Here is an 18498-nt window from a genome sequence, read left to right as displayed (position 1 = left end):
GAGAGAGAATTTAAAAGTATTAAAAAGTAATAGCTGAGTAAAGAAAATAATCTCAAAAACATTTCTCGTAATCAGATAAATTATATGCGCTCCGGCAGGGTGCGGTGGCTCATGCCTGTAATTCGAGCAATTTGGGAGGCTGAGGCGGGTGGATCACCTGAGGTCAAGAGACCAGCCTGGCCAATGTGGCGAAACCCTGTCTCTACTGAAAATACAAAAATGAGTCGGACGTGGTGATGGGTGCCTATAATCCCAGATACTCGGGAGGCTGAGGCAGGAGAATCGCTTGCACCTGGGGGGACAGAGGTTGCAGTGAGCCGAGATCACGACATTTCACTCCAGCCTGGGCAAAAGAGCAAAACTCTTGTCTCAAAAAAAAAAAAAAAAATTATATATATATACACGCACTCCTAAATAACTCGCATTTTAAATTATTTCTTTCCAACTATTAATAGAGGTATAGGTTAGTATCAGCAACACAAAGACTCTGATAAACTTACTGACACCCATAAGTAACTGTATTTTTTCTTTTTAAAGCCAAATTCTTTTCTCAGTTGTCAATTTTTAAATGAAAGTCTCTTAAAAATACAAGTCACTGATGATCCTTAGACTTTACCTGATGATATTCAACAGAGTAAAACATCTGAAATTCCTAAGTTACTGATGGCTTTGGTGTGCAACCAAGTTGGAAATCTCATATAACAATTTCATTTTCATCTTTTCATACTTTTTTAATTTTTTGCTTCAACAACCATAAAATAGACATGGAATGTGTTGTCTCTGTATAGCACCAGGAGCTTGTTAAAGGCACAGTACTGCCATACAGACACAGCAATAGTTGGCAGGATGAAGTCAGCGCAATTTTAACCAGATCTCTTTTTCTGTCTCTCTCCCTCCCTCCTCTCCTGTCTCTTTCCCACCTTCTTTTCTCTCCCTTTCTTCCACCTTCCCTCTTCCCTCTCTTTCCCTCCATCTCTTCTTCCCTCTCTCTCCCTCCTTCTCCTCTCATGCCCTCTCTCTCACACATACACACTCAAACATAAATATATATTAACATGTCATACATTTTATTCACAGAAGAAATGTTCAACTTAATGTCCTAGGATAGTAATATCACTAAATTTAACTAAGCAAAATTTTTTTCCAAGAAGAAATCAATTTTGACTCAAATTCAAAGAATCACAAAATTCACAGTGAGAGTTGGGACAGGGATAGGGTAGAGAGGAAATTCTTAATAAAAATTAGGAACATCAGGACAGATCATTCTAGTCTAATGAAGGCACAGATAAACATATAAATATCACTTAGCTGGGCAGGACATGGTTGCAAAGGGATGCAGATGGAAGTAACATATCACCAGAGAATAAAAATCATTTCTATAACAAACTAATTCAGCAAGAAGTATAATATATCAAAATAATCTTAAGTTGGTAAACAATATTAGAGATTTGGTTAGGAACACCAGATTTTAAAAATATAAAAACATTTTTGCTTCACATCTTTCCCTAAATAAATGAAGATACTTGAGGAGGTACAACGACTTGTTTAATGCCACACTAGTTAGAGTCCTGGTGACAAAGTCTCTAGTCTAGTTCTACTTTTATAATATCAGCTTATTCCCAGAAGATTTCCCATCACCTGTTCATCTTCCTCTGTGCATCTGCGGGGTCAACTGATGGTTAATATTTCTCTGTATTACTAATAACTCCTAAGGCCATAATAGACACACCCAGGAGCAGTGACTCAGTGAGGAACCAAGCCCTGAACTCAGGTAACATGGTACAGAGCGCATTAGGAATTACTCTGCCCTAATTCTCACTAGACTTTTGCTTATGTGTCTTGATTCCGTATTTCGCAAGAGTAAGATTCACATCTCACAAAAAAAGCTAGCCTAGAATTAGGAAACAGAGATGCAAATAACATTGTGGTTAAACATTCAGATATTCAAGACTCTCAGAAGTTATAACTTTGTAAATACATACCACTGAGTGGCTAGGAAAAAAAAATACTTTAATGAAAGATGACTTTTTTAAGTAATTAGAGGTGATGTTTTCATAAGAGGAGTTCACAGTAATTAGGAATATGTGCATATATCATCTTGGGAACACTTCTTGACAGACAAATAATTACCTGGGAAAAGTCTGAGTAGACACTATCAGACTTCATGAAGTTGACCCAAATGTAATTATGTCAATCACAAAGTAAAAAACAGTGTTTTAAAAAAAGAACCAGTAAATTAAAATATGTCCCTTTAGGGCACAAGTAAGATATTATCGACAATTGAATTTTCCCAAAGGAAAGTTATCAAACAAACTAAGCAAACAAACAAAAGAAAGAAAACAAAAGAAACAAAAATCTCTAATCAATTTCTAAGTGACAATTAGCAAAAATAAAATTAAAAAGTAAAAAAGTATAGATTTTTGAAATACTATAAAGATCACATTCTGCTTATAAAAGAAAAATGATCAAGAGATCATTCAACTATATAACTTAAGCTAGAAATGAGAGCATATAAATTACTGAAATTCAAAAACAAAAACAAAATGTTTCACCTCTTTCCAGTAAAGACAGTTGAGACTGAGAATCATTTTTAATTCCTTTCACAAGAGACTGGAAGCTTAACTTGGTGCTTATAATCAGACTTCAAATGTTTGGGCCTTTAAGCAGATAACTTATATTCTTTTCATTAGTTGAAGATTTTTCCACAAAATGGCATTATTTTCAGAAGTTCCTTATCTCAATTGCAAACACAAACGTGAAAATGGATTTAAATTTTTATCTGAGATCTTTTCCTGGGTTCTGTTTTGCTGGTGTCTAGTCCTACTGGTTTGGCTTATCTCTGTAGAGTTTTACAACGTTTATTACCAAAAAACTCTCCCTGAGATATTTGGAAGCAAAAAAAAAAGAAACTTTAACCATTAAAATATACATTATCCAAACACTTTATGGAAAAAAAAGGTCATCCCTTTACAATGCCATGACAATTCATTGAGTTACCAATAAAGACAAATTATCCTCTGAAAAAAATTCAAAAACAGAAAGCTTATCCTGATGACTATTAGGCTTCCATTGATTCTGAAAGATAATAAGAGCAAGACATCTCTTGAGTAAATGATAGTCATGAAAACCACATTTAATCTTTAAAAAGCAATGTGTTCTGGTAAGCTTTTATTTCAAAATATTTGTTCTTTTAAAAATTATTCACAGGACAATGTCCAGTTATAAGCTAAATAATCTTAATTTCTTTAAAATGGGGTCAATAACTTTTTTCCCCAGAGTACTTAATCCTTCAAAAATCTTTAAGTAGATATGGTGACATATGAAGAATCTTCCACAATAATTGAGAAATACATATTCCATGCAAAGATAGCCAGTTAGACTTCAATATTTATTGCATCTGGGTAGAAACTAGCACATTCCCTAACACCTTAAAAAATAACAGCTGGGTGTGGTGGCTCATGCCTGTAATCCCAGCACTTCGGGAGCCTCAGGCGGGAGGATTACTTGAGTTCAGGAGTTTGAGACCAGCCTGGATAACACAGGGAAACCTTGTCTCTGTGTTAAAAACAAAAAAATCAAAACAACAAACAAACAAACACACACACACACACACCATGTTCACCAAATCGAAGTCATCTGTTATAATTTATATTTGATTGGCAGTATACTCAGTTAACAAGATCAAATAATTCTCTTACTTTGAATTCAGCTTAGATATAGCTATACAAGTAGAAAAAAGACACAATTCTCTTTCTTATTTTTATGCCACATTGATTTTATGAAAGAGAAGCACACATTACATTACTGTTTTACAGTATGGACTTCAATTTCTTCAGCTCGCTAATTCAAGTGGGAGTTCTCAATAGACGGTGACCGGGTAGAAGATATTACTTTTAGAGGCTTATTAAATACATACCTGCCACATTAGAAAGAAAAATACATCAGAAGATCATGACTGATGTTCAGTTCCCAGTGAGTGCTAGCCCAAAAACTTATATCTCTTGAATTAACATTTTGTGTCATAATAATGCAATGTCCCAAAGGAAACTAGCTATCATGCAGGATGATAAATGCATTACTACTAAGTTACCACAATAAGAATCTTCATCTTCACTGATGTATTTTCAAAAATGGATTTCAATTTTCTGTTAACACTGTGCTTCAAAAGCATATCATGTCCCCAAATAAAATTAGCAAACATTAATACTTGACATTTATGATTTTGCCATTAGAAAGACTCATATATATCCTCAAATTTTGTACTGTTGCCTTACAAAATACAGCTGTATAATTTGTTCAGATAGTACTGTTAAAAAAAAAATTCTCGGTTCAATTCAGAAAATTGAATGACAGTTCAATTTATTCAATAAAAGTTTGGTCACTTACAGTGAGACTGATTCTATAGCTAATTTTTAACAACTGGAATGGATTAGTACTTTATTTAATATAATACTGTTAAAGGAGTTAATACAGCTAAAAAGACAGGTTATTTGAACTAAAAAGGTTTAGGGAAACAATTACCTCATTTTTGCAAAGCTTGCATTTGACATTAGCTTCAGAACACTGTGTCTCCCTACGTGATTGTTAGCCTTTTAGTTGCCTGTCTTGCAAACTGCCATGTCACTGAGGAATTCAAGGGTCTTATATTGATGTACTTCATAAAAGCATGCTTTTGCAAGCATTTCTGTGCTTACTGGCATAGAAGAAAGCAATGTCATGCATGTGTGCTCCTAAGGTCCTTTTTAGATCTAAATTTCTGTATCAAATAGTCATAACTAAAAAATGTACACTTTATAATTAAAAATTATAACTTTTTGCCTATCCTTTTTTTTTTTTTTTTTTTTTTTTTTGTGAGACAGGGTATCACTCTGACAGCCCAGGTTAGAGTGCAGTGGTGTAGTCTTGGTTCACTGCAACCTCCACCTCCCAGGTTCAAGTGATTCTTGTGTCTCAGCCTCCTGAGTAACTGGGACTACAAGCACCCATCACCACATCTGGTTTATTTTTGTTTGTTTGTTTGTTTTTGTAGAGATGGGGTTTCACTATGTTGGCCAGGTTGGCCTCAAACTTCTGACCTCAAGTGATTCACCCGTCTCAGCCTCCCGAAGTGCTCGGATTATAGGCGTGAGCCACCATGCCCGGCCTTGCCCATACATTTTAAAACTCTAGATTGAGCTTGGCAAATTTTTTTATAGTCTCCAAAGTGCCTACCATGGTGCTGAGTAGATAGAAAACTCTTAACAACTTTTGTTGCTTGATTAAAGAGTTCTACAGTTTTACCCAAGCTCTAAAATAAGATCTGTGAGATGTATAAGACAATATAAATATTTGATAAAGAACACCAAAGCCTTAAAATGCTAAATATCTCAGAATCTTACTTTAGAATTTTACATTATTATGTTGATTTTATACTGTTTCCACACAACTCAGGAAAATAGATAAGTAAATGTATGGTTTATTTAACTGCATAAACCACATCCAGAGCAAGAATTGGCATTCAGTCCTGTTAAGAACAAAGAAAATTCCACCATATCCACCAACTACTTCCTTTCAGAGAAGAAAAATTTAAGTGTTTTAAAATTGTGAGTGTCAAGTCATCTTATTCCCAGTCAACATACCTCAGTCTTCTGGGAGAAGAGATCTCTTCAGTACATTAGAAAGAAAGGAAATCTCTTTCTTTAGCAAAGACCTAATGTCACTTTCTTGGAAATGAAGAGAAGAGATCTCTTCAATACATTAGAAAGAAAAGGAAATCTCTTTCTTTAGCAAAGACCTAATGCCACTTTCTTGGAAATATGCAAGATATAGGAAATACAACCTTCCTGTGTATCATGGGTACATTTCCTAAAAATAAAAGACATGGCATATACATATAGAGATTCTTTTGTTAACATACATATTTGTGTTATTACTCTCTGTACTTTTCTATGTTTCAAATTTTTCATTTCAAAATAGAAATGTTATTACCTTTCTTGCTTCTTTTATCATCTTCCGAATAGTTTCCTTTATCGTAAGTAGATGTGCTCTTGGTGGATGAAAAAGGAGATCTATATGGGTGCCCCCTAAGAGTCCAGGCATCACATATGGCCAGCCTAAGTCAAGATTTGGAGCTTCCACATCAGACTCAACAGGCCAGTAGGTCCCTGAAGATGAGGTATCATCACAGGAATCATCAGTACCATGCGCTGTGCTTTGTGCAACTTTCTGGACATTTTTCAAAATATAATTAATTTCTTCCTCAGCAAGAAAGTCTGAAACTCGTTCCTGGACAAGAAATTCTTGGTACGCTTCTAACCCATGTTCAATCAGAATATCAATGGCTACTCGATACCATTCCTTGTAGTGAGGCTCAATGTAGTTATCAGATTTACACTCATCATTCAATGAGGAAAGCATTGATGAGGTCTCCATGCTTGCAAGTGTTTGGCTATGGCACTTTCAAATGTCCATTCATGCAGTGGTGAGAAGTATCTGGTATTGGAAAAGAAGAAAATCAAGATCAAGTTAAAATTCTGCAATAGAATGTTTTATGATACATATCAACTATTATTTTTTCATTTACACATTTCCATTACCAGAAGTTCAAAATGACAAATATTTCATATCCAAAATGACATTAACAGCACCACAATTCACACATCTATCACAAATAAGCTAAACAATTTCCCTTACAGATTGCTGTTGGATTTTCCCTTTCCAAAGTATCTCAATTTAAATTAAAAGAGAATTAGAAAACAATCAATGCCTACCCAGTCATTAATGTCTCTACTGAGTACCTGTCATGCATACAGTAATATGCTAGATGTAATGTTAAAAGCACAAAACATGGGTCTTTCAGGAATTTATTAATTAGTTGAGGGGGCAAATTGTACACACAAAACGTTAGTTACCACTTTGAAGAAAGCCATACATTGCTAAGGGCCAAAATGAGTAACACCTATATTCAGTGCTTTAAGAATAAAAGCAAGGAGAGATCAATATGGAGTAAATGAGTTATGAACAGCCATGAGCAAGAGATGGGCTTCAGCTGGACCCAGAGCAATGAGTAAGAATCTGATCAGGTGGCAAGAAGAAATATTTCCATCCCATACAAGTAAAAAAACATAAGCAAAAGCACAGAAGAGATATGAGAGTTTGGTACATTCACTAATCATGAAGGAAGAAAAAAATTTAAAGGAAAAAAACCTGGCATGCTGGAAAATAGGTTCTTTTTACTAGGAGTAAGATATAAAATTGAATAGACAAGATAAAGCCAAGAATGGAAGGACACAAATTTTTGTGATTCAACAAAACTTCTGTTTTAAACAATTCTGGCAGTAGCAGGGGACTGGAGAAGAGACAAGTAGTTAGGAAAGTGTTTCATTGTTCAAAAACCCAGTGAGGAAGTGGACAGAGTATTCCAGAGATGGTCTGAAGGAAGTAGCCTTGCAATTCAGTGACTTGACAGAGTATACAGGATGAAATTTAAGGCATGAAAGATAATTCAGTAATTTATCTTAGGAGTCAAATTCTGCCTATCCAGGCTCACATTCCAACTCTCATAATGCCCACAGAATGCTCTTCATTCAATCATTCAGTCACTACTCCACACTGTGTGAGATACTGGAATGGGCTATCTCAATCAGACGATGGACTTTCCAGTCTTTTGAAATCATAATCTCCATTGTGTGGATTCAAGGTACAGCTTTATGATGTGCTACAAGCATTAAAAAGCTGACTTGATGAGATATATATTTGTCAGTAACCCTGCCTTAATTTTAAATTTTATATTTTCCACTTGACTCAGTCTTTTCAGTCTCAGGCCTACCAAAATTCAAATCTTATTTGGGAGGGTAGCCCAGAGAACCATTACCATTGAATAACTCCTTAGCTCAAAATATGGAACAGGAGTCACAAGCTAATCATACAGAGCAGTCCTGAAGAATGGACAACAGAGCAATAAATTTTGCTGGGGAACAAGGATCAGAAAAGATCCAGCAACTAACATAGAACTGAGAAGCATGGAAGACAAAGAGTGCCATTTTAGTGGAGACTATCCTGTTCCCATCGCTGAGCTCAGAAGTTTTACAAAGAAAGTCTAACAGTACAGAAAGCCCAAAGATTAAATATGATATAGGAATAAAAATAGAACATGTTCTCTTCTGTCTTTTGGAAAGCCCTCAGTTTGAGTCATAATTTGATCCAAGCCCAGACAACTAGAACTATACCTGGATCCTAGGCTCCACAATGCAGCATCTGAATTTTGGGGATGGCAGCATCTGAATTCTGGGGATGGCAGTCTTCCTGCCCTAAATAGTATTATGGTGAAGTTTTGCAAAAATATTCTCTTCTCCAAGAGAAAAAGGAAGAACACCTATCTTGTCTGCTAGTATAAAAGCTATCACATGGGGAAATAAAATTTCTTTTGTTACCTAATTAAAATTAATCTATTGACATGTATGGGGATACATCCTGAGACTTTCATAAATTTCTCAATCATTCTAGGATATGTCATCTTTTTCCCAATCACATTTCAATCAAGTTCAGTGGTTCTCAAAATGGAAGATTTGTCCCTCATGTGACAACATCTGGAGATATTTTTAAATAGAATCACTTGTGAAGAGGAGGGCTACTAGCATCTAATGATTAGAGAACCAGGATGCTGCTAAACATACTACAATGCATGAGACAGCCATCCATATTAAGAAATAATCCCGCCCAAAATGTCAACAGTGCCAAGGCTGACAAATCTTCATAAAGTTGCTCACCTCATATTCATGATATCATACCACTAATTAATAACTTTCAACATTCACTGAAGTTCTCTTTTGCACATAATGCTCATCTTTATTAAAAAAAAAAAAATAAGATTTACATTCACTTGAAACACTCAATCCTTATGCTTACAGTTTCCTAAGGTTTAGTGAGGTACAGTTTTCACTTGAAAATTCCTGCAATGAAGGAACAAGTATCTGGTGATTACATGATAAATCACATCTGTAATTTATAATTGTTAAGTCATAGGTAACTACTAGTTGTTCATAAACAATCAAAGTTTCCTGACAACTTATTCATTTAATTTTTAAAATGTAACTTCTGAATTCCTATATATGTGATGTTAAACACCTGTTACCTATTTGGAAGTTAAAATGCATAAAGTACTTTTAAAATACTACTTATTTCTGAGCTATACCTATGCAAATAAATATTTTGCAACTGTAAAAAATTCTTTCTGGAACTGTATAAACTCTGAAATCACAGACCTCGAAAGGACCATGAAAACCAAATAAAACCATGAAGACAGATAAATTAATCTGAAGAAAAAAATGGAAATAAGAAGTGAAACTTATTTATAATTAATTACAATTGTAGGACTAATCAATAGCCAGATACCACACAGAAAACTATATTACATAAAAAATACAACAGAATGAACAATGAGGTTATAATATTATGTACAAGACTTAAGATTACTACTAAATATACTTGATATTGTTCTGGTAGAGAGGCTATGTTCTAGCCAATGTCCAGAGATATTTATCACAAGAGCTATTTGCATGGAATACTTGTGAAGGAACCATCTATAAACAAATTTTATCAGAGAACTACAAGGTAATGGCACTTGCATAGTGAGTATTGCAATAAAATATCACCTGCATTTAGTTATAGACTTAATAAAGCACTCTCAACAGTTCAATCCCTGAAAATTTGGAGGGCTTTATTTGAGGACAGAATTAATTAGGTGTGCCTTTAAATACATACATAAAAAATAAGGCATTATTTTATTAATAACTATTAAAAGCTCCTAGGAAGTACATTCTTTTATCATATACAGTAGAGTTAATGAGCAAAGAAAAAAAAAAAAAAAAGATATCACTATGCCATGTAAGCTGAGCAGACCATTAGGCTTATCTAACAGTTAAATGACTCATTCCAGAAAAAAAGTGGCCTTACAAATCCATGCCTCAAAATAAATTAAAAATTGCATTTGATATTGAGCTTTAGGGTCATTTGTAGCAAGTAGAAATTCCAATGAAATTCTATAAATACAAAGGATATACAATAAGTCATAAAAATTGATTTCAATTCATGGGCTCCTCTGGAAAAACAGTTTGGCAGTTTCATTTATAAAATGATACATGCAACTAACATACAATGCAACAACTGCACTTTGGTGATTTATCCAAGAAAAATTGAAACTTATCCTGTACACAAATATTTATAGCAGCTCTATTCATAATAGCCTAACAATGGAAACAACCCAAACGTCTTTCAACAGGTGAATATTAAACTATGGTACACCCATACTGTGGAATACTACTTGGTAGTAAAATAAGTGGCCTACTGATGCATGCAACAACCTGGATGAATCTCCAGAGAATTATGCTGAATGAAAAAACACCAGTCTCCAAAGTATACATGCTGAATAATTTCATTTGTTTAGATGCTGCACTCTTAAAATGACAGTGGGAGAGGTAGATGTGGCTATAAAAAGGCAATCAGAGGAATTTTTATAGTTATAGAAATATTCTGTATCTTGACAGTATCAATATCAGCATACTTGTTAGACACAGTATTATAGTTTTGCAAGACAGCAACACTGGGGGAAACTGGGTAAAGGATAGAAGGAATCTCTCTGGATTATTGCTCTCAACTGTATGTGAAACCACAATTATCTCAAAATAAAAAGTTTAATGAAAAAAATCTTACTGATGAGCAATGTCATGAGCATTAGATAGAAAAAAAAAAAAAAAAAAAAAAAAACAACCTATAGCACACAAGATAATTGTTCATCTGTAGGGTCAAATTGCCAGGTTAAAATTCTGCTTCATCAATTACTATGAAGCTCTTGAACAAGTTACACATGTCCACAAGCCTCAGTTGGGGCAGATGTAGAAAGAAGAATAACAACAGTTTTTATCTCCTTGGGTTATTTTAAGGAATAAATAAGGTAATGCACTTCAACCTTATTATGATGATGATGATATTTTACATGTTCACAATCTGCTACAGTATAATTACTACAAATATGTGATAAATTTGATAAGAGATTTTAAGATTTGAAAAGAGATTTTTTTTCATACCATTGGCAATATCGTACAATTTGTAACTATTTAATCATCTGCAGTATAAAACAACCAAACCCAGTCTCAGTTTGTTCCTAGTTTCTGATCTGAGAGAATTCATTGAAAAGGCTTCTGATCTAATAGGTCAGTGGGAAAATGTTCCAAAGAGAAATTACAACTTTCTTAAATCAAAAGTCTGAGGCTATAATTACCTAATGTGCAAGCCAATAATCCAAAGTCAGAATTTTGACTGAAACAAATATAAAAAATATCACAGGTGCTAACATCGCTGCAGTCCATTTTCCAGTCTCTCTCTTAAACTGTTTTTCTCCAACTATTGAATGCTTTATGAGTTGCACTACATCCTCCAACAGGATATGTTAAAGTCCTAACCTGCAGTACCAGTGAATGTGACCTTACATGGAAATAGGGTCTTTGCAGATGTAATCAAGTTAAGATGAGGTCATATTAGACCCAAGCTGGTCCTAATCCAATATGACTATATGACTCGTGTCTATAAGGAGAGAGGGGACACAGAGACAGACACAAAGGGAGAACTGCATGTGACTACAGAGGCAGAGACTGGAATGCCAAGAATTGCCTACAAGAGCAGAGATAAGAGAAATGCATGGAACAGATTCTCCCCTAGAGTACTTCAAAGAGAGCATGGCCCTGCTGACATCCCGATTCCAAACATCTAGACTTCAGAAGCATAACAGAATCAATTCAGCTGTTTTAAGCCCATATTTTTGGTATTTTGTTACAGCTGCACTAGGCAGCTGATACAAATGCATACAAAAATGCTTTTATTTTGAAATCTTCACAATTTTAAAATAAGCTTAAATTAACAAGTAAATTTACCATTTAGAAATGATTGATTTTTGTAGTTTATATGATATTGTTAAACTAGTTACCTGATGTAACTTCAATATTAAGCAATTTTATTAAGAAATACTTTGCAAACTCTCATATATTGAGGGAAAAAATTCTTGAATTCGTCATTTCTTTTGGTAATTGACTTTATGATATATATCAAAATGAATATCTACATAATGTAAGAAAATGTTTCATAAAGGATTGTTTCAGAACATCTCTGAATCATTATTCATGATTATCATTATCCATGGTCCACAACAGTTGAAAATCATATATCTTTTCTTTCTTCAGCTAAGATTGTGTTTTTCTTCTCATTTGATTACCAGAAATTTAAGATGACAATTAAAACATGAAAGAAGTTTCTATTAAATTAAAAATTGACTATAATATTCAAGCTGTCAAGTGCAATTTGATATCTCATGTTGACATCCAAACTCATTAAAAGATTCTAAGCTGGCTTCATAATAACACTTATAACAACATGGCCCAATAGTGCGGATTACAGTCATCCTCACAGTATGATACTCAGCAGGTCACAGAACATATAAACACATGACGCACTCAGTCACAGGGTGTTGGATGCAAACATCTCCACAGGTGCATTACCAGTAGAATCACCCATCTTATCAAACTCATAAAAACAACAAACATACTTCCAATTCATTTTCTAAACCTCAAACAGGAATCCCATTTGCTCAATACCTAATAATTCTTTAATTTCCTCAATTTACTTTAACTGGAGGGAGGGGACAGCAATATCACTTTCATACCAATATGATTCCAGGGCTTGTTTCTATTGGCTGCTATTTGCCTTCTTAGATCTAAACTATAGGAATTTTAGATATCAGGGGAAAAAAACACCCAATATATGTTAATGACATTAAAACACAATTATTCAATGTAATTTGGAAGCATTTATTGAATACTTCCTGTAAACAAATTCATTTAAAAAAAACCATTTACAGAGAGAGCTTATACTGAATGCTCAAATTCCAAAGGATTATACATGGCTTAAAAATGTAAATAAAATTAAATTATTATTTTTACCAACATCTAAACTATAAGGCTATCCTGATAAAGTTGTGTCTTGTGCCATACCAAAGTGCTGTATTCTTGTTCTGGCCCTGATCAGTAATCATTTGGATGAGTAAATAGAGACATATTCTCTAAAATTTCTGCAAAAATCAACAAAAAACATATATGCTAGATACCAAAATAGACATTCAAAATAGTGACAAAGTGGCAAAATAATAAATCAACATGAACATTATTAAGTTCAACTGCAACAAATTTGGAGGTTTTAATTTATATCAAAAATTAACTACATTCACACAAGTTTAGGCAGGGTTTGGAGCCCATTATGTCATGAAAAATAGTTGAAAAATTGGAACATTTAGTCCAAAGAGAACACTAGGAGACGCACTAAGGGTAGTCTTCAATTTTATGAAGTGGAGAAGTAGAATTATTAAGGACCAAATGACAAAAATCACAGGTTGGCTCAGTGGCATAGTTGGTAAGACGGCACAGGTTTTGACCTCTACTCTGAAACTTACTGGTTGTAAGACCTCAGTCATGTTATTTAAGGGCTTTAAGCCTCATGTTACTCACCAGGAAAAAGGGTAAAATAACAGTACTGACCCCGAAGGGTTTCTATGTGGGCTAAATGAGATGAAGGCCCTCAAGTGTACATCTGCCATAAAAACTGCTAAAAACTGTTAGGTAATAACCTAAGATGGAGTTTTATTTAATTAGTAAAGGTGCATAAAAATAGAATTGGTACCTCTATTTTTTTTTTATTGTTGTGTTGTTTTTAACTGAAACCCCTCTTTATGCACATAATTTAGCAGAGGACACATTTTTGGAGAGAGTCCTATAGGATAACCAGTTGGATTTCTGAGACATTCTTCACATCAGAATTCCAAAATAGTATTTGTTTTGCCTGCTCAAAAGATCTGTGAGGTTCATAAGCTTGCTCAGCAGTGACGTGTGTTGTGGTTTCCCACACCAGAGTGACAAGAACTTGCCTCCTACTCTTCTTCCCAGTTTCTCCAGAATCAGCCTTCGAACTTCAGCTTTATTTTTTGCACTAATCAAAAGTATTTAATTAATGAAAACAAGATGGCAGGTGGGTTTTTTTTTTTTTTCTTTTCTTTTTTTTTTTTTTTGAGATGGAGTCTCACTCTGTCACCCAGCCTAGAGTGCAATGGCGCGATCTCAGCTCACTGCAACCTCCCCCTCCCCGGTTCAAAAGCTTTTCCCCCCCTTTACCCCCCCGAGTAGCGGGGACTACAGGGGTGCGCGGCCACGCCCGGCTAATTTTTTTTTTTTTTTTTTTTTTTTGTATTTCAGTAGAGATGGGGTTTCACCATGTTGCCCAGGCCAATCTTAAACTTTTGAGCTCAGGAAATCTGCCTGCCTCAGCCTCCCAAAGTCCTAGGATTAGAGGCGTGAGGTTCCGTGCCTGGCCAATGACAGGTTTTTTAAAAAGAAGAAACACTTGCTGATCCGCTAGCCTCTCATTTTACGGAAGAAGCAAATGTCCACCACGGGCCACATACTGAAAGTCACATCCTGGGTAAGAACTCAGGTCTGTTAACTGCCACCTAGTGTCCTTCCCACAGTCCTAGCTTCCTCAGCAAGGGTTACTTCCCTCACTGTTTTTAGGGTGTGCCTTGGATCACTCCAACTATACCCTGATGCTGCTCAAAGGCTGGACTTCACCTTCTCCTTTTGTTCTCCTCCTCCTGTGACCCACTGTGCTCAGCCCAGACTGGTCATATAATCTGAATAGACCTATAGCCTGTCAAAACCTGTGGCCTTCAGTGGCAGGCCAGGTTCCCATTAGCCACCAGAAGAGTCAGTTTCTACTAACCCTCTATTATAACTCTGATGTGTGTATAAGTTAAACATTAAAGAACTGGAGAAACTGGAGTACAAGGGCTGGAATATGAAAACAAATCCATTATGACCCCACCTGGCTTTTCTTAGACCCTAACGTCTGATTGAATAATAAAGGCATTCCTATACTACCTTGTACCAGGGCCCACTTAAGAAACTTTCCAAGACTCTAGAGAAAACTTTCCAGACTACAGACTCTAGTTAAAGAGTAGATACAGATTGAATGAAACACTCCGGCTTGTAGGTACACTCCCACAAGTAGGCATGGAGCTTAAAATGTACCTAAGCACGAGAAAAAAACTTGTAACTTGGAGTTGGTCTGGTGAGTTACTCAGGCCTTTTCCCTGTAACCGGTTGCAGAAATAAACTCCCTTCTTTCCCAGTCTGTCTGCATCTCGTTACTGGACAGTGAGAACAAGCAGCCGGACCTTTCTGTCTGGAAACACTCCAACTAGTTTTGGGGTCATTTTACCTGGGATTCATTGCTTCTTCCATCATTTTTTAAACTGAAATGACATTTAGGGCCAGAAAGAACCCAAGAGACCACATCATGGACCATTCCTCTCATTTTATGAGACCACTTCTTTTTTGTTTGTTTTGGAGGTAAGGTCTCCCTCTGTCAGCAGTGGCACCACCTTGGCTCACTGCAACCTCCACCTCCCAGGCTCAAGTGATCCTCCCACCTCAACTCCCTGAGTAGCTGGGACCACAGGCATGCCCCACCACTCCTGGCTAATTTTTTTGTATTGTTGGTAGAGCCAGGGTTTTGCCATGTTGGCTAGGCTGGTCTCAAACTCCTATGCTCAAGTAATCCACTCATCTCGGCCTCCGAAAGTGCTGGGATTACAGGTATGAGCAACTGTGCCCAGACCAGGCCACTTCTATACTGGGACATTTTGATGCAGTATAAAGAATGAAATATTAAACTCTCATCTTAAGAAAGATTTGCTCAAATTCATCTCAAATTAATAATGAAATACTGCCTTAATAACTGAAGGTAACAGAGTGAGAGTTGATTAAAGTATAAACTAGAGACTACTAAAAAATAAATTTGAAAAAAACACAATACCCATGGCCTGGTATGGTGCCTCACACCTGTAATCCCAGCACTTTGGGAGGCCGAGGCAAGCAGATCATCTGAGGTCATGAGTTCGAAACCATAACGTGAACCACCACAATACCCTCAAGTCCTGGATAGGGTCAGGGATAAGCAGAGCAATGAGTCAAGGCTCACGGAAGTCTGTGGTTAACATGCCACAAACATGTACAGAACAGAGTTTTATATTTTGATGAAACATTTTCCTTATGCAGCTTTATAGTTTTAGATTTTAAATGTTAGGTCTTTGAATCATCTAAAATTAATTTTTGTATATGGTGTGTGATACGATTATGTACATATATTTATACACACACACACACAATACAGTTGTTACAGGGCTATTTACTGAAAAGACATTCTATTTCCGATTGAGTTGATTCATGCCTTGGTTGAATGTGACATAACTATATAAGGAGGGTCTATTGCTGGGTTCTTTCTTCTGTTCCATAGATCTCTTTGTTGATACATACGTCAGTATCACACAGTCTTGGTTACTACAGCTTAACAGTTAGTCTTAGAGTTACTCAATGTAAGTTCTCCACTTTGTACTTCTCTTACAAGATTCTTTAGGATATTCTAGTCCCTTTGCATTTCCATATATGTTTTAGAAACAGCTTGACAATTTTTTTAATGGTATACAATAAAGGATACAACTCAGGGAGAACCAAAGGTATAGGACAAGGTATAAGAGTATAGAGGGAGTGGAGAGCTTTCATGCCTTCTCTAAGCACATCCCCCTCTCAGCAAGTCAATGTGTTTACCAACCCAGAATCTCCAGCTTCATTTTTTTTTCTAAGTTAACTAAGCAACATTATCAACATCACTATTCAAATGCAAAAACAAGAATGTTAAAAGCTGCCTCCAGTGGTTTTAATAGCATGCAGAAAAGCTTGTTACAATGTTATGTAGCTAACGAGCAGGCTACAAAACTATGTAAGAGCACAATTATAATTGGAGAAAATATACCCAAAAACAAAAGGAAAACACACACACACACACGCACATATAATGAGGGTGGTTTTCTTCGAGTAGTGGTTCTACAGGTGGTTTTCTGAAGCTTCTTTTCACTTTTCTGTATTTAACATTTGTTAAATCATTATATATACAATACAATGTTAAATCATTAATAATACAATGAATATGTATTATTTTGCAATGGGGAAAGATTTTTTTAAAAGAAGTACCTCAACAGTTATTTTTGAGTTTACAATAACCACTTCTTTTCTCATTCACAGATTGTTGGCTGCAATGAGTGATTCAAAACCCTGCATATCTAAGTTTAATAATTCTTACAGAGCAACACATGAACAAGTACAGAATATCCAACCTAAAGTCATATGGGTACTGACCCATAAAGGAAAAAAAATAAAATAACTAGATGTACCTAATTAGGGCTTAGTAAGTAGCTCACCGACACAGAATGTCATGCCTAACTCTCGGGGGCTAGTACAACAGTCAGTGAAAGGAGCTCCCACAGTAATTCCCAATACATGTTATCCCTTCTCATGCATTATTTAAATGCATCATACTCTACCCTCTCCACTAGATTGTGAGCTCTATGACAGCAGGGATTATGTCTGTTTAGCACAATTCTAAATGCTCAGTAAGTACATAATTGTTAAATAAGCTCATGATATACTGCCTTAATAACTGAAGGCAACAGAGTGAGAGTTGACTAAAGTATAAACGAAACTGTTAAAAAATAAATTTTTAAAAAAATCATAATACTTATGGCCGGGCGCAGTGGCTCATGCCGGTAATCCCAGCACTTTGCGAGGCCGAGGCGGGCGGATCACAAGGTGAGTTGGGCGCCAGCCTGGCCAACACGGCGAAACCCAGTGTTTATTAAAAATACAAAAATTAGCCGGATATGGTGGCGGGTGCCTGTAATCCCGGCTATTCAGGAGACTGCAGAAGGGAGAATGGCTTGAACCTGGGAGGCGGAGGTTGCAGTGAGCTGAGATCACGCTATTGCACTCCAGCCTGGGTGACAGAATGAGACTGCGTCTGGGTCGGGGGGAGGGGCAGTGGGGCGTGGGGGGCGGTGGGGCGTGGGGGGCGGTGGGGGGAAGGAATTTTAATACCCATACAGAAATTGTTAATATTTGAACATACATTTGCTTATGTTAAATCGAGGTTAGGTTTTTGGTAATATAAAATATTACCCATTTATAAAGGGCTTCAGAAAGAATAACCAGAAATGCAGTGAGTACTGTAAAGGTGATTAGGTAAATAGATAGATCTATATCAAAAACATAAATATTAATTTCAAATGAGAACTTTGTCAGAAGAACAAAGGTGGTATCAAGTGTCTTTGGGGATTCTCCATAAAATTTGCATTTTTCATTGTTTTATTATGTTAAAGTCATTCAGCAAACAGTTTCTGGGCATTTTCATTAATCATAACAAGATAAATTACCGACTTGTGTTTTCTACACAAGTAGTGATACAAATTAGCTATAAAGCATGACTCATTTTTTCCGGTGTTTCTGGTATCAGTTATTATATAAACTTATTTCAATAGCAAGGAAAGATGAATTGGGTGTTTAAATAAATTATGGTTATGTATGTTTCGTATAT

The 18498-nt window shown here is 35.7% G+C and overlaps 2 protein-coding genes across 2 annotated transcripts in view; one reads left to right on the top strand and one right to left on the bottom strand.

Annotated features, from left to right (window-relative positions):
• PKHD1 (PKHD1 ciliary IPT domain containing fibrocystin/polyductin) overlaps positions 1–18498 on the top strand; it is a 629203-nt gene that overhangs the window by 439691 nt on the left and 171014 nt on the right.
• Positions 1–18498, bottom strand: part of LOC116268541 (protein FAM83B) — a 96381-nt gene that overhangs the window by 65684 nt on the left and 12199 nt on the right. The window contains exon 2 of the mRNA XM_031667122.1: positions 5968–6471. Within this exon, the coding sequence (XP_031522982.1) occupies positions 5968–6411 (444 nt within the window). The 5' untranslated portion in view covers positions 6412–6471. The remainder of the gene's footprint in view (positions 1–5967; positions 6472–18498) is intronic.

This window comes from Papio anubis, chromosome 6 (assembly GCF_008728515.1).
Source record: "Papio anubis isolate 15944 chromosome 6, Panubis1.0, whole genome shotgun sequence".
Lineage (NCBI taxonomy): Eukaryota > Metazoa > Chordata > Mammalia > Primates > Cercopithecidae > Papio > Papio anubis.
Note: the sequence above shows the minus strand (reverse complement) of the source record. Positions and strands in the feature narration are given on the sequence as shown.